Source organism: Spermophilus citellus (assembly GCF_964194105.1).
Source record: "Spermophilus citellus genome assembly, chromosome: 3".
NCBI lineage: Eukaryota > Metazoa > Chordata > Mammalia > Rodentia > Sciuridae > Spermophilus > Spermophilus citellus.
This window is the reverse complement of record NC_138184.1, coordinates 5,554,370-5,568,882: the sequence shown is the minus strand read 5'-3', so window position 1 is coordinate 5,568,882 and position 14,513 is coordinate 5,554,370. Positions and strand designations below refer to the sequence as shown.

Sequence of the window (14,513 nt, the reverse complement as noted above, 5' to 3'; positions counted from 1 at the left end):
ACGAGGCCCCACTCCATCTGCCCCGTCACCTCCCTCTGTCCCCCTTGCTCACTCAATGGCCCTCCAGACACCGGGCATGGTCCTGCCTCAGGGCCTTTGCATGAACTGTGCTCTCTGATAGGGGATGCTCTTCCCTGGGTCCACGTAAGACTCCCTGCCTCATCTGCTTCAGCTCTGTGCAAAGGTCCCTTTCTCGGCAAACCCTTCCTGATCTTCCCGCTCTGACTAGAACCCGCTCACTGCTACCTTTCCTAAGCCCTTCACCTCTTTTTTCTCTGTGAAATTCTTATCATGATTCTTCCTACTATACATTTTTCTCACTTGTTTCTTTTTTCTTCTTTAATCTGCCTCCCTCGCTAGACTGTCAGACCACGGAGACAGGAAACACCTCTGTTTTGTTTATTACTCTTTCACCAGGGCCTGAAACATGAGGGTAGAAGACCATCTTTCCCGTGTGAGACTATCTTTATGATCTTCATGCATAGAAGGAATCTTAAACCAGGCACAGTGGTGCACCCTGAAGTCCAGAGGATCACGAGTTCCAGGTCAGCCCCAGCAACGGAACAAGAACTTGTCTCAAAAAATAAAAAGGGCTTGGAAAAAAAAATAAATAAATAAATAAATAAAAAGGGCTTGGGATGGAACTCGGTGGTAAAGTACCCTTGGGTTCAATTTTCAGTACCACACACCAAAAAAAAATCTTTTTTAAAAAATATCTTTATTTCATTTTTATGTGGTGCTGAGGATTGAACCTAGTGCCTCACATGTGCTAGATGAACACTCTACCACTGAGCCACAACCCCAGCCCACCCAAAAAAATCTTAAACAAGAATGTTCAAACCATAAAAGAAAAGATTGGTAAACTGAGTTACATCCAGTTTTCAAATTTTTGTACAACAGAACATGCTGTGAGTAAAGTAAAAGACAATTGGGTGAAAATCATGGGATGTTCCTGACAAAGGATATGTATCTAGAACGTATAAAAAGCTCTGAGAAATCAATAAGGAAAAGGTACAGAAGAGGCAATTTGTAGAGGAGATAACCCAGTAGCCAATGGATCTTGACAAAAACAAAAAATTCAACAGAGGAATGTAGATTAAATTATTTTACACCCACTGGATGGGAAAAAGTCAGAAAGTCCGTTAAAACCAAGTGTTGAGTCAGGTGACGGCTCATGCCTGTAAACCCTGTGACTTGAGAGGCTGAGGTAGGAGATTTCCAAGTTTGAGGCCAACCCCAGTAACCTAGCTAGACCATCTCAAAATTAAAAGAGAAACCAAAGGCCAAATGTTCTCTCTGATATGTGGATGCTGATTGCAATAAAGGGGCAGGTAGGAAAGAACAGAGGACCTTGGATGAGAAACAGGGGAATGAAGGGAAGGGAGGGGGAATCGGAATAGGAAGGACAGCAGAAAGCATCGGGCTCATGTGATCACATGACCAAGGTGACTCCCCATCACCTACAGCCCAGAGAATGAGAAGCCCTACTCCAGGTATGCACAGATATGCCGCATTCTACTGTCATGTATAACTAGTAAGAACAAATAAATACAATAGCTTTAGGTGTGGTTCAGTGGTAAAGTACCCCTGGGTTTAATCCCCAGTACAAAAAAATATAGTAATAATAATAATGTTGGCAGTGAACTTCAAACCCGGCACATCTTTCATTGATGAAGTTTGACCGGAACGGGGTCATGGCCATCTGCTTACATATTGTCTGGCCGCTCTCATGCTACAAAAACAGAATGGAGCAGCTGAACAGAGGCCATGTGCCCTCCAAGTCAAAAGCATGACCCTGTGGCCCCCAACAGGAAATGCCCCTGCCAACCGCTGCTCTGGATTAAGGCTTCTCAGACCTCAGTGGGCACGTGGATCACCTGCAGGTCTTTAATGGAAAAGCACCTTCCGGCTGAGCCATCCTGGGAGGGGCTGAGATTCTGCAAGTCTAATGACCCCCTGGGCAATACAGATGCCCCTGGTCCACGGACTCCCGTTGGAATAGGAATAATCTAGATAACACGGGCCGGCAGGATGTGTCTGTGAATCCCTCTAGACAAGAAAGGAATGTGGTCACATATTCCACTCGTTTTATCTCTGCCCCCAGAAATCACAAATGCACGCAGTCAGAGACTGTCCCTTAACATTTACTGCACATTCTACATGAGCCAGAAACAACCCAAGCAGAAAGGTAACTCTGGGTTCATATCCAAGGAGATCTGGCTAGCCCAGAAGGATGAGTAGAAGAGGAAAGGGAACGTGTGGTTGTGTGATGTCCTAAAATTCAGTCCCCAAGTCGATCATGAATCTGACAGACATAACCTCAGGGTGGGAAGTGACTGCAGGCTTCTTACAGGAGGCCACATGGAGAGTTACCAGCTGTCCAATGGCTCTGGAAGGGCAGAGCCTACACCTGGGATCCCTGGCTCAGCACACAAGAAGAGAAATCAATGCATCTTGAATGAATGTTCTAGACATTTGTGAGAGTTTTCTCTTTCCTTGAACTCTCAATCCAAGTCACTATTTCTCCCTTTCAGTTTCTGTTTGACATCTCAAAAAGATATTTGTTGAAGATACATATATGTTAAATGAATAGCTGATTCATATTTAGTTTCAAGAGCCATTGTATTTAAAGAGCATTGACAAAAAAAATAAGAGTCAGGCCTAGGATGAAAAGAAGGAATTTCAAAGAATGAAAGAACATTTCTCCTAAAACAGCCTACTCTGGGTCAGGGAACATGAGAGCATACTACAAAGCAAAGGAAGAGAGAGGAGCTAACATGTATTGAAGGCCCACTGGGTGCCAGGATGTATGTGAAATTCTGTGTACAGAAAACATGAGATTTAGAACTCTCAAACCATCTGAGGTAAGTGTGGTCTCCACTTTAGAGAGGAGAAGCTGAGGTCTTCTTCCCCAATGCCAGCCATCTCTAAGCCGAGGGAGGGAGAAAAGTGAGGGTCTAAGTGGCCCCCATATTAAAAACAGCATCCGAATGGAGGCTTGTAAGAAGCAGGATTTAGCTCAAGAGAAGGAATAGTGAAGTGGTTTAGAGGAAGTGAGTTCTCCATCACTAGAAGCACTCGAGTTGAGACTGAATGACCACTCACCAAGACTCCAGGGCCCCTTCTGATTTGCTTTCCATAGATCTTTCTCTGGGCTTTCCCAACTGGCACCTCCCTCACATCAGTCTACCCTCTTCCCGCTGTGGACAGTGGCTGGGCCATGCCTTCCCGTTTCCCCAGGTCACTCTTAGGAGAGGGGAGACTCCAGCCCAGGTCCAAGGCCGGGGACACAGCAGGGCACTGGGTCCCCTCCCCACCCACCACCGGTAGTGCAGGTCCTCAGAGCCCAGGGCCTGGCTGGGCCCCCCAGCCAACCACTGGGGCCCTGACCAGCAGAACAGGGGCCTGGCCAGTTCTGCGTGCTCTGCCCTGCTGGAGGGCCCCGCCCCTTTCTGGCTCCAGAAAAGAATGAGGAGAGGCCAGAGGACGTGCCTGGGACACAGGGATCCTGGCCCTGCCGAAGTGGAGCAGGCCCCTGGCCCACAGGGTGACACTGACCACCGGCTGTGTCGGCAAGAGGGGGGCACCCTGCTCATCCCCGCCCTGAACACGATCATGGCCGCCAGACACCCAGGGGCTGAGGACCAGCCGGGCCCCACAGCTGAGGTTCGCTCCTGAGGCTTGAGGACCTGGATGGCTGGGGACCTCATTGCTCAGCGCAGCACCTGGGCCTAGGAGCCTCCTGCCCCACCGCCCTCCCAGCAATGGGAGCCACGGTCTTTCTACTCAAAATGCAATAAAATCTCAAAAAAAAAATATATATATATATATATATATCTATCTATCTCCTGAGTAAAAGCGGAGAAGGGGCTCTGGGCAGCTCCAGGGGTCTGGGCCTGGGGTCCCTCCCTGCAGAGTGGCTCCTTTTTCCATCCAGCTGCAGTGTGTCCACCTGGTCCCTGGGGAGCAGCTGAGGAGAGATTGCTGACCTGTCGCTGCAACTCGGGACCCTGACCCAAGACGTGGAGGAAGCCACCAGACACGGCTGAATTCCAAACCCAGCCCTGAGCAAGGCCCCGAGAGCCCCGAGAGGTGAGGACTCGAACCCCTGAGACATTATCGATATCATGGGGCCCTTGGTAGGTCCCTCCCCAGAGCACCAGGCCATCCCCAGAAGAGGAATCAAGGCCACCCTGGAGAGGGACAAGGAGGGAGGATCTCAGGTCACGAGTAGGTGGAAGCAGGTTCAGGGAATCCTCCGTAAACGAGGGGATGAATGAAGCCCGTGAATGGGGACTCCATGAACAGCTGAGGAAGGGGCAGGGGCCGTGGAAAGATGGCGGACAGTGAAGGACAGATGGGGGACAGGACGGTGGGTGGGCGGAGGATGACTACAGGGATGGGGGGTGGGGGGCAGAGGGATGAGCAGAAGAAAGGAGGGGAAGGAACAGCCCAATGCCCAGGTTGAGGGTGGGGCAGTCGCTAGACACCAGGATGGGCCTTGTGCCCTCCACTGAGGGCCTGCTCTGGACCCTGAGAAGGGGACCGTCCCAGCCAGGAACCGCCCCCTCCCCACAGGCCTTGCCAGCTCTGGGAGCTCATCATGGCCAGGCCACTCGCCCCTGGACAAACCCTTCTGGATGCCAACCGCCCTGCTGAAGGCCTGAACTCACAGGGAGGCCCTGAGAGAGGCCGGCCACTCCCAGCCTCAGAACAGCCCGCCCAAGGCCTGGGATTTGATGCGCACTTTGTGGGGCAGCGAGGGCTGAGCCAGACCCTCAGGACCGTTCCCTGGGACCGGGCAGGTCACGGTGGCAGAAAGCCCTGTGGGGTCTGCAGAGGGTGTCAGCAACAAATCCGACGGCCCTGGGGCCCGGCATCCAGGGGACATGGGTGACCACAGTCCCCAGCAAGACTTGAGCTCTGGTCTGGACCCCACATGCCCCTCCAAGAGGTGACACCGGAAGAGGGCAGCAGGGAGGGCAGCCTGCAAGGCCACGTCAATGTTCTCGGGGACCAGGGAAGCAGAGTCCGGCGAGAACCTGGAAGAGGAGGCCAGGCCAGCCCACCCCTGAGCCATCAGGCAGCCCTGACACCCTGGGATCCCAGCATCCAGGGAATATGGCCCCCGGAGGCCGCCCTGGGAGCCAGCCAGGCACGAGAGTGGTTCGGCTGCAGGGTGGGGCGCCCCCGTCCAGGGAGACTCCCACAGCAGGGCCTGCAGCGGCGCCGTCCGGGGTCCCCCCGCCGGAGGCAGGAGGCCGAAGCGCAGCCTGAGCGCCCGCAGCTCGGCCCGCAGCAGCGCGTTCTCCTCCAGCAGCGCCGCCAGCCTGCTCTCCACCGCCACGTCGTTGAGACGCCGCTTCTCCCGGGACCTCTTGGCCGCCTCGTTGTTCTTCCGCCGCTTCTCCCAGTAGACAGTGTCCTTCTTCTCCTCCGGCATGAACTCCCTCGGCCTTCGCACGGCTGGGCCCCGGCCCCGGGCAACCCAGAGAGTCTTGCTGCGACCTTGAGATATGTCTGGCAGGCCCAGCACGTCCATGTCCATGGCCACTGGGAGACCTGGGAAAGAGGAAAGAGGTCTTGGACTGAACACAGGGGGTTGACCCAGATGACCTCTCCCTTTGATTTATCCTGTGTCTTTGCCATCACCGGTGGAGGGGACAGCTGGAATGGGGATGGGTTTGGAGGCCAAGGTGGAGACAGAGAGATGGTGGGCAGTAAGGGGAGCTGGTGGGTGGCTTGAGGCCTGAGGGGGGAAGCACTTAGTAAGGCCTCCAGGCGGAGGCCACTTGGCCAGAAGAGGCTTAAGAGCATCCCAAAGTCATCCTGGAGAGCCAGTCAGGAGGACAGAGGCTGCTCCCCGGGCATTCTCCTTACCACTGAGAAGGTCAGAAAACAAGCCAAGGGCTCAGTTTAATCTGAGATCCAGGGTAAAGTTCTTGGAGACCCAAGGAGGACAGAAGGGAAGCTGAACCTAGAAAGAGAGAATGTGTGACCATGCAGTTAAACGGGCCAAGCTGGGGTCAGAAGACAAGCTGCTATTCACCTGAACCGTGCCCAGATTGCACCACAAAATCTCCCCCATCTGTGGCTGGAATTTTGATGGACCCAAGGCATGAATAAGTGGACTGATGGAAAAATACCTAATCATGGCACAGTATTTTTAAATTTTCTATCAGTGAATGAATGAAGGTTGGATGGTGCCTTAGTCCACTTTCTGTTGCTAAATCCAAATGCTTCAGATTGTAGGATAATTTGTAAAGAATATAAATTTATTTAGCTCATTGTTCTGGAGACTTGGCACCTGCTAGCGGCCCCCCTGCTCCATCATAACCTAGTGGAAGGCATCATGTGACAAAGCAAGGGTGCCACAGAGGGCCCACCTGCATAGCAAAGCCTCTCCCTCCATTGACCATTCATCTGTTAATCCACAAATGCGTTCGCTACTTGTGCAGGAGGAGTCCTCGTGACTCAGTCACTTCCCAAAGCACTCCCCCAAATACTGTTAACGTATGGATTGAGGGATTAAGTTCCAAGCCCAGGAAACTTGAGGAGAACCTTCAAACCATAGCAGATTGATGGAGGGTGAGCAAGTGATAGATGCATTAAGTGAGTGTACAATGGGCATGGGAGGTGGATGGTGTTTGAGAGTGGACAGGTGACACAGAAGATGGAATGATGGATGGTGAGCTAGTGGGGGAGTGGACAGAGGGACAGACAAGGAAAAAGTTTAGTGAGTGGATGGTGACTGGATGGGTGGATGGATAAATGGATGGATGAATGCATGGCTGGCTTGATGGCTGGATGGATGGATGGGTGGAAGGGTGGATGGATGGAATAGATGGGTGGGTGAATGAGTAGATGGAGATGAATGGATGGTTGGAGATGGATGGATATATAGAGATGGGTGGATGAAAGGATAAGTGAATGAGATGGATGGTAGATGGACATAAATAGATGGATGTGAATAGAAGGATGGATAGATGGAGATGAGTAGAAGGAAGGAAGGAAGGAAGGAAGGAGATGGATAAATGGACTGGTTGGAGATGGATAGGTGGATAGAGATGGTAGATGGATAGATGGACAGAAATGGATGGATGCATGCATGAATGGATGGAAGTGTGGATGGATGGACATAGATGGGTGGGTGGGTAGATGGAGATGGATGAATGGATTGGAGATGGATAGGTAGATGGATGGGATAGAAGGATGGATGGATGAAGATGGATGGATGAAGATGAGTAGATGGAAGGAAGGATGGATGGATAGATGGATGGATGGATGGATGGATGGATGGGTAGATGGATGGATGGATGAAAGGATGAGTGAATGGAAATAGATGGGTGGATGGACATGAATAGACGGACAGAGATGGAAGGATGAATGGATGGAGATGGATGGGTAGATGGAGATGGATAGATGAACTGGAGATGGATAGATGAATAGGTTGGGGGTAGATGGATGGAGATAGATGGATGGATAGATGGATGGAGATGAATGGATGGATAGGCAGATGTCTTTTTTTTGTCCACCATTTTATCCTTGGTACTTAACATTGTGTTTGTAAATAGTAGGTGGTAAATTCACTAATTGTTGAGTAAATGAATCAATGATGAAAACAACCTGTTCACAGATGGAGAGTGTTTGGCCTTCCTACTGAACTCCAGCCAAAAAAATGAAACCCACCACATTGCCCTGTTTGCTTTGGCCACCAAGAAACTCAGCACTCAGTTTTAAGATAAATGGTGGTAGCTTTTGCTGGACGCAGTGGCTCATACCTGGGATTACTCCTGTAATCCCAGCAATTCAGGAGTCTGAGGCGGGAGGATCACAAGTTTGAAGCAGCCTCAGCAACTTCATGAGGCCCTATCTCAAAAATAAAAGACCTGGGTTTCAATCCCCAGTACCCCTCCCCCCAAAAAATGGTATCAGCTTGAATCGGGAGCGCGTATTTTCCTTCTCCTCCAAGGTTTTTTCTTGAATTAAGTCTTTTCCTCTGTGCTACCAGCTCTTGACCTTAGTGTCTGTGGCTGATAAGATAATTCAGGTCATGTTGGAAAGGGGTGAAGGCATACACAGTCAAATCACACCACTCCAGGGACCAGGATCCTAAGTCCACATTCTAAGGGCGCTCTGCTCCAAAATATGAAAAATAAATAAACAGAGACATTTCAAAAATTCTGCATAACTTATTCCTTAAAGGAGAATCACAAAATACACTTAAGGCTCAGAGAGGTCCTGCAAAAGTAAGTTTTAGTTTTGTTTGACTTATGTGTTCTCCAACTTACTTGTCTGTGATATGTTTATGCTTCACTAAACACTTTGGGATATAAGGATTTTTTTTTTTGCAATGAACCAATAAATGCACAGATTTTTTTAAATGAACCATTAAGCATTATTTTTCAATGAACCACTAACTACATTAGCGTTTTTTGGAATGAACCATTAAATGTACAAATATTTTTAATAAATCAATAAATGCAAGAATATTTGAATAAGGTAGCATCAGCAGATGAATAAGTGGTCGCAAGGAAGTAGCCCTGAAGGGCAGGCACCATGACAGAGGGGTACAATGAGACTGAACGGCTCCTCTCTCCCCCACGTGGCTGGCCTGGGACATCCACTGCCCAGAAGGCTCATCCGAGTTCCCAGCTGGACAAGCCCCAGACACAGTACCCTCTGCCACCAGCCTGTCCTGTCCTGGGGATTCAGAGGAGATCCCCACAATCGTCCCAACTTCAAGTGATGCTGACCACAGCCCAGGAACTGATGAGCACCTGGGGAGGGGTCAAGGCCATCCCTAGGTTCTGGAAGACGCCATCCTGAGGTGGCCGGAACCCAGCTGGGTCGGAAAGGAGAGCAGGGACAACCAGGGGTCCTCAAAAGCCACACCAACCAGCTGGACCATGTTTCCCAGTCCTCCTGCTTTTCTGTATACCCCCCGGGGATCCCTGCAGCACTGTTCACAGTGGCCAAGACACAGAGCCAACGAGTGTCCACCAACAGACAAATGGATAAAGGAAATGTGGTCTCGATGCATGAGGAGAGCTATTCAGTCATCAAAAAAGGGATGAGATCCTGTCACTAGGGAAACATGGATGAACCTGGGGACGTGACACTGAGTGAAACAAGCCAGGCACTGAAAGCAAGAACTTCCTGTTCCCACTCACAGCAGAAGGAAGTGGACAGTGGCCACTAGGAAGTGGGCAGGGTGAGGGAGAAGAGTATGAAGGCCACACACACACACACACACACACACACAGTGATAAGGAGATGTTGGTTTTGTTGGTTTGTGTTTTGGGGGTGGCTGGGGATGGAACCCAGGGCCTGTGCGTGCGAGGCAGGCCCTCTACCAGCTGAGCTACACCCCCAGCCCCATGATAAGGTGATGGAAATGCTCCTTACCCTGATTTGATTGTCACATATTTTATACATGGATTGATTGTCACACTGTACCCCATACCCAACAGAAATCTTTATGTGTCACTTAGAAAGGAAAAAAAAAAACCTAGTTTCTAAAAGCCAAACCAGAGCCAGCAGATGCCCAAGGAAGAAGGCCCAGCATAGGCAGGTGGTCAGATAAAGGGCAGGACAGGCTGAGGGCTCTGGGGCAGTCGCTGTCATGCAAAGCCCGTGAGGTGGAGGGTGGCTCCGTTTCACTGTGGCACTCCGTGCCAGAGTCCGTCCTCACTGTGGCTTGGTCTGAGTCCCCCAACCGCTGTTTCCCTACACCTCTGCTGGGACCAGATGGGGCAGCAGATAGCCTCAGGGCCCGGGTTTATTTAGGGAAGAGGCAGTGAGGGCCAGGCCTTCCTGTGGTCACGGAGGAAGCGCTAAGGAGGGGGTGAGCAGAGCCACCCCTTGAAGCGGCCAGAGGGTGAGGAAACATGATCGTGGCCTCCCTCACAGAGGCCCGGCCAGCTCCACCCTCGTCCTCCACAGCCTCCCTGACTGGGGGAGGGGGGCATTCAGCTCTGCTCCCAGGAATGCAAGCATCTCTGCCACCTGCTGATGTCCTTTCCTTCGGTGAACACCCAGTGGAGAGCTCGCGATGGCACCTGCTGTTCCATGGCCTTGCTCCCTGTCCCCGCTCCAGCCTGCTGTCCTCCAAAAAAGGGCACATTTATTGAGCTAGGCATGTGCAATGTCTCATTTGTCACTCATGCCACCCAGGAGGACAGTATAGTGTGGTCCTTCTCCGGGTATGACAGGTGAGGAACCAGGCTCTGAGCAACCCGCCCAAGCAAGCACCCGCAGGCTCCGGCGCCGTCTCCCCTGCCACACCAGGTGGACACACCTCGTCCACTGAAGATGTGGTCTTGAGTCCAGTAGCACCTCTAAAGGGTAGAGGTCAGAGTCCACAGAGGAGAAGAGAGTCCAGAGACCGCAGAGATAACTACCGGGCAGGGCTGAGATGGACACCCAGCTGTCCAGAGGCAATGTGAGGGGAAGAGGAACACCTGCTTTGGGTATGAGATCAACATGCACAAATCAATCGCTTCCCTACACGCTGATAATGAATCGCTAAAAAATAAATTAGGGAAGCTTCCCATTCACAATAACCTCAGGAAAAAAAAAATACTTAGGAATAAATCTAACCAAGGAGGCGAAAGACCTCTACAAAGAAAACCACAGAACACAGAAGAAAGAAATTGAAAAAGACAAAGAAGATAGAAAGACCCCCCCCCATCTCAGGTAGGCAGAGTTAATGTCATCAAAATGGCCATCCTACCAAAAGCGCTGTGCAGATTCCACACCATCCCCATCGAAATACCAATGGCACTCTCCACCAAACTAGGGGGGAAAAAGTTTTAAAATTCATTTGGAGGAGTAAGAGACCCAGAATGGCCAACGCAGATCTGAGCAAGAAGCGCAACACTGGAGAATCACAGTCACCCGATCTCAAATCCCACAACAGCTTGGTATTGGCTTCAAAAGGGCACGAAGACCACGGGAATCGAACAGATGGCAGAGGCCAAGCCCCAGAGGTCCAGCCATCCGACACTAGACAAAGGTGTCAAAATGAACACTGGAGGGAAGATGGGCTTTTTAACAAATGGAGCTGGGCGAACTGGACATCCACGTATAGAAGGCTGAAACCGGACCCCATGGCCCACCTGCACTACAGTCAGAGTGGATCCCAGACCCAGGAGTTGGACCAGAAACCCCACAGCTGCTACAAGAAAACTTCGGCCAAGACTCCAACCCGTTGGACAGGCACGGACTTTCCTAACCAGACTCTAGAGCTCCAGAAATGAAACCCAGAATCAATAAGTGGGACGACTTCAAATTAAAAAGCTTCTGCAGAAAAGTAAAAATCAGGAGCATGAAGAGGGAGCCTACAGATCGGGAGAAGTTGGCACCTCTCCTTAGGCAGGGATTGACATCCAGAATGTACAAAGAGCTCAGAGAACTGAATGCCAAAAAAACCCAGATAACCCCATTAATAAATAGACAAAGGATAAACAGCCACTTCTCAAAAGAAAAACACCAACAGCCAACAAGCATGTGAAGAAATGGTCGGCATCCTGATAATCATGGAAATGCCAATCAGAACCACGTGAGATTCCCCCCCACCCCGGTCAGATGGCAGTTATGAGAATACAAATAACCATAAATGCTGATGAGAATGTGGATTAAAAAGGTGCACTCGAACACTGTTGGTGGGACTGCAAATTAGTGCAACCACTCTGGACAACATTTCCTCAGAGACTAGGAATGGAACCGCCATATGATCCAGCTATCCCACCCCTCAGTATTTATCCAAAAGATCTAAAATCAGCAATCATAATGACACAGACCTATAAGTGTTTATAGCAGCACAATTCACCATGGCCAAGCTATGGGACCAGCCCAGGTGCCTGTCAACAGACGAATGGAAAAAAAAAAAATGTGGTGTATATACATGATGGCATAGTACTCGGCCATAAAGAAGAATGAAAGCATGGCCTTTGCTGGTCCTCGGGTGGAACTGGAGGACTTAATGAAACAAGCCTGACCCAGAAAGTCCAGGGTTGAATGTTGCCTCTCACATGTTTCCACATGTGACCAAAATAAGAAGGGAAAGGATGGGAGAATCCCAGGAAGACAGGAGAGAGAGAGCAGAGAAAGATGGACGGGTAAAGGGAGGAGTGGTGAGTGAATGTGACCGGCCTCTCCCGTGTGCATACACGATTCCACCTCCGTGCATGTCACCTTTACGGACAGCCACCATGCACGACTTTTAAAAAAATCTATAAATGCATAGAAGAAAGACCAGCGCATTAGAGAAAAAGGAACAGGGGGAGGGAGGAGAGGAAGAAATCAGGAAATACTGGGGACAGAACTGGAGCAAATTACAGTCCACGCTTGTACAATTACGTCAGAGTGAACCCTGACATGGTGTATAGATCATAATGCGCCAATAAAACTGAACACATCGTTAATCAGGAGCACCTGCCTTGTGTTCCCACTTACATGGAAGCCAAAGAAGATCAACTCCTAGAAGTGGAGAGTAGAATGGTGGGAACCGTGGCTGAGGGCGGGCAGGGTGGACCGAGGGTGGAGGGCAGGGCCAGGGGCAGCAGGCAGGAGGAAGGCTCCCACGCTCCTGTAGCAGTAGGGTGGACTGTGGCCTGAGTAAAGGTGGGTGGTAATTGATGGAATATTAATTGGGTGGTAACAGGGTATTAACTGAATATTTTGAAATAGCCCGCAGAGAGGACTTTGGGTGTTCCAATGTGACGAGAGTGACCAAGGTTTGAGGTGAAGGCCGTGCCGATGACCCTGATCTGATCGTCGCACATGGTGCTCATGTTTTGAAATGCCACACCACAAACCATAAATAGGTACGATGAGTGATATATCAATTAAAATGTTTAATGCAGAAAACCAAAGAGAACCTGCCTTAACTGGTTCAAGTTCTCCTACGGGGCACGTCTGGGCAAGTCGGGTCACCTCCATGAGCGTGCAGGGCTCATCTGTGCCCCCCGTCACTGTCGTGGAGGGGGCACGAGGTGAGGTGTGTTCAGAGCTGCTCGTGGTCAAAGAAACCCACAAGCCATTTCCATTCATTATTGCTGTCCTTGTCATCGTCAGGATCCCCTCCCTCTAGACTTCCGCTGTCAGACCCCTGCGTTGTTGGTGTTGAAAGGACTCCACGAGGATTTGGGGATCAACCTACGCAACTGTATCCGTTTATGGTGATGGAATCGAACTTCCACTCAGGAGGGCAGACCCAGAGCACACCCAGACCTCCCTAGTCCTCCCCAAATACTGGAAAAGGGTCAGGACATGCCAACTGGAACCGAAACTAGACAACGGGTGCCCAAGGACAGAGGGCAAAGCCCCCTACGCGTGGAAGTGGAGGATCTACCAAACATACGCTCAAGTGTCCAGGGTCAGAAGACCCTGACCAAGAGAGGGTGACCAGTTCAGACAGATCTGACGGTGCACGTCTGTCATCACAGCTACCTGGGAGGCTGAGGCTAGAGGATAAGGAGTTCAAGGCCAGCCTTGGCAACTTAGTGAGACTCCATCTCAAAATAAAAAGGGCTGGATGCAGCTCAGTGATAGAGTACTTCCTGGCTGTGTGAGGCCCTGAGTCCCATCCCCAGTGCCACCAAAAAAAAAAAGACATCAAATTCATGACCATGATCACGGAGTTCCCTAAACTCCTCAACTAGGATTTATATCTGAGGGAACAGAGAATATTAGTGTGATTTTAAATGAGGTTCACAATGACTCTATCAAGTGACCCAGAGGTCTGGGGCTGTGGCTCAGTGGCAGAGCGCTCGCCTAGCACGTGTGAGGCACTGGATTCGATCCTCAGCACCACATATAAATAAATAAATGAAATAAAGGCACGGTGTCCATCTACAACTCAAAATCATTTCTTTTTTTTTTTTTTAAAGAGAGAGTGAGAGAGGAGAGAGAGAGAGAGAGAATTTTTAATATTTATTTTTTAGTTCTCGGCGGACACAACATCTTTGTTGGTATGTGGTGCTGAGGATCGAACCCGGGCCGCACGCATGCCAGGCGAGCGCGCTACCGCTTGAGCCACATCCCCAGCCCCTCAAAATCATTTCTAAAACAGAAAGGAGAGAATCTCAGCCATGAAACAAGAACAGAAGCTTATGAACCCAAAACAGGTAGATCCTCGGTTCAGGCAGGACCAGCTGGAGCTTGGATAATACACCAAATGGAGCTGCTAGAAAACTCGAGAGATGGGCGACTAGGAGAAAGGAAACCGGGCCTCAAGTCACAGGGGATTTTAGTGGCAAAATGAAGCCAGAACCTGGGGCCCAGAGCTTAGCAGCCCAGATCCAAAGGGTCACTGTGAAGCTGAGCCTTCGGGGCCGCTGTGCCTCTCTCAGGCTTCTCAGGTTGTGTCTGTGGTCTCCCTTCCTCTCTCCGGCTTGGCTTCTCTTTCCTGCATGTGAGGTTGGAGCTGGGCAGGACTCCCCAGCCCCTTCCTAGGGAATGGGCTCTGGGCCCTGAGGAGACAGGCTGGGACACTATGAGCAACAGCG

The 14,513-nt window shown here is 50.5% G+C and overlaps 1 protein-coding gene across 1 annotated transcript; it reads right to left on the bottom strand.

Moving 5' to 3' along the window:
• Positions 1 to 4,282: 4,282 nt before the first annotated feature.
• NFILZ (NFIL3 like basic leucine zipper) lies at positions 4,283 to 5,939 on the bottom strand. Its single transcript, XM_081288188.1, has 2 exons — positions 5,881 to 5,939; positions 4,283 to 5,562 (listed from the first exon to the last, which is right to left on the bottom strand). Exon 2 carries the CDS (start codon positions 5,546 to 5,548, stop codon positions 4,709 to 4,711), a length of 840 nt encoding a protein of 279 aa, XP_081144314.1. The 5' UTR covers positions 5,549 to 5,562; positions 5,881 to 5,939; the 3' UTR covers positions 4,283 to 4,708.
• Positions 5,940 to 14,513: the final 8,574 nt, after the last annotated feature.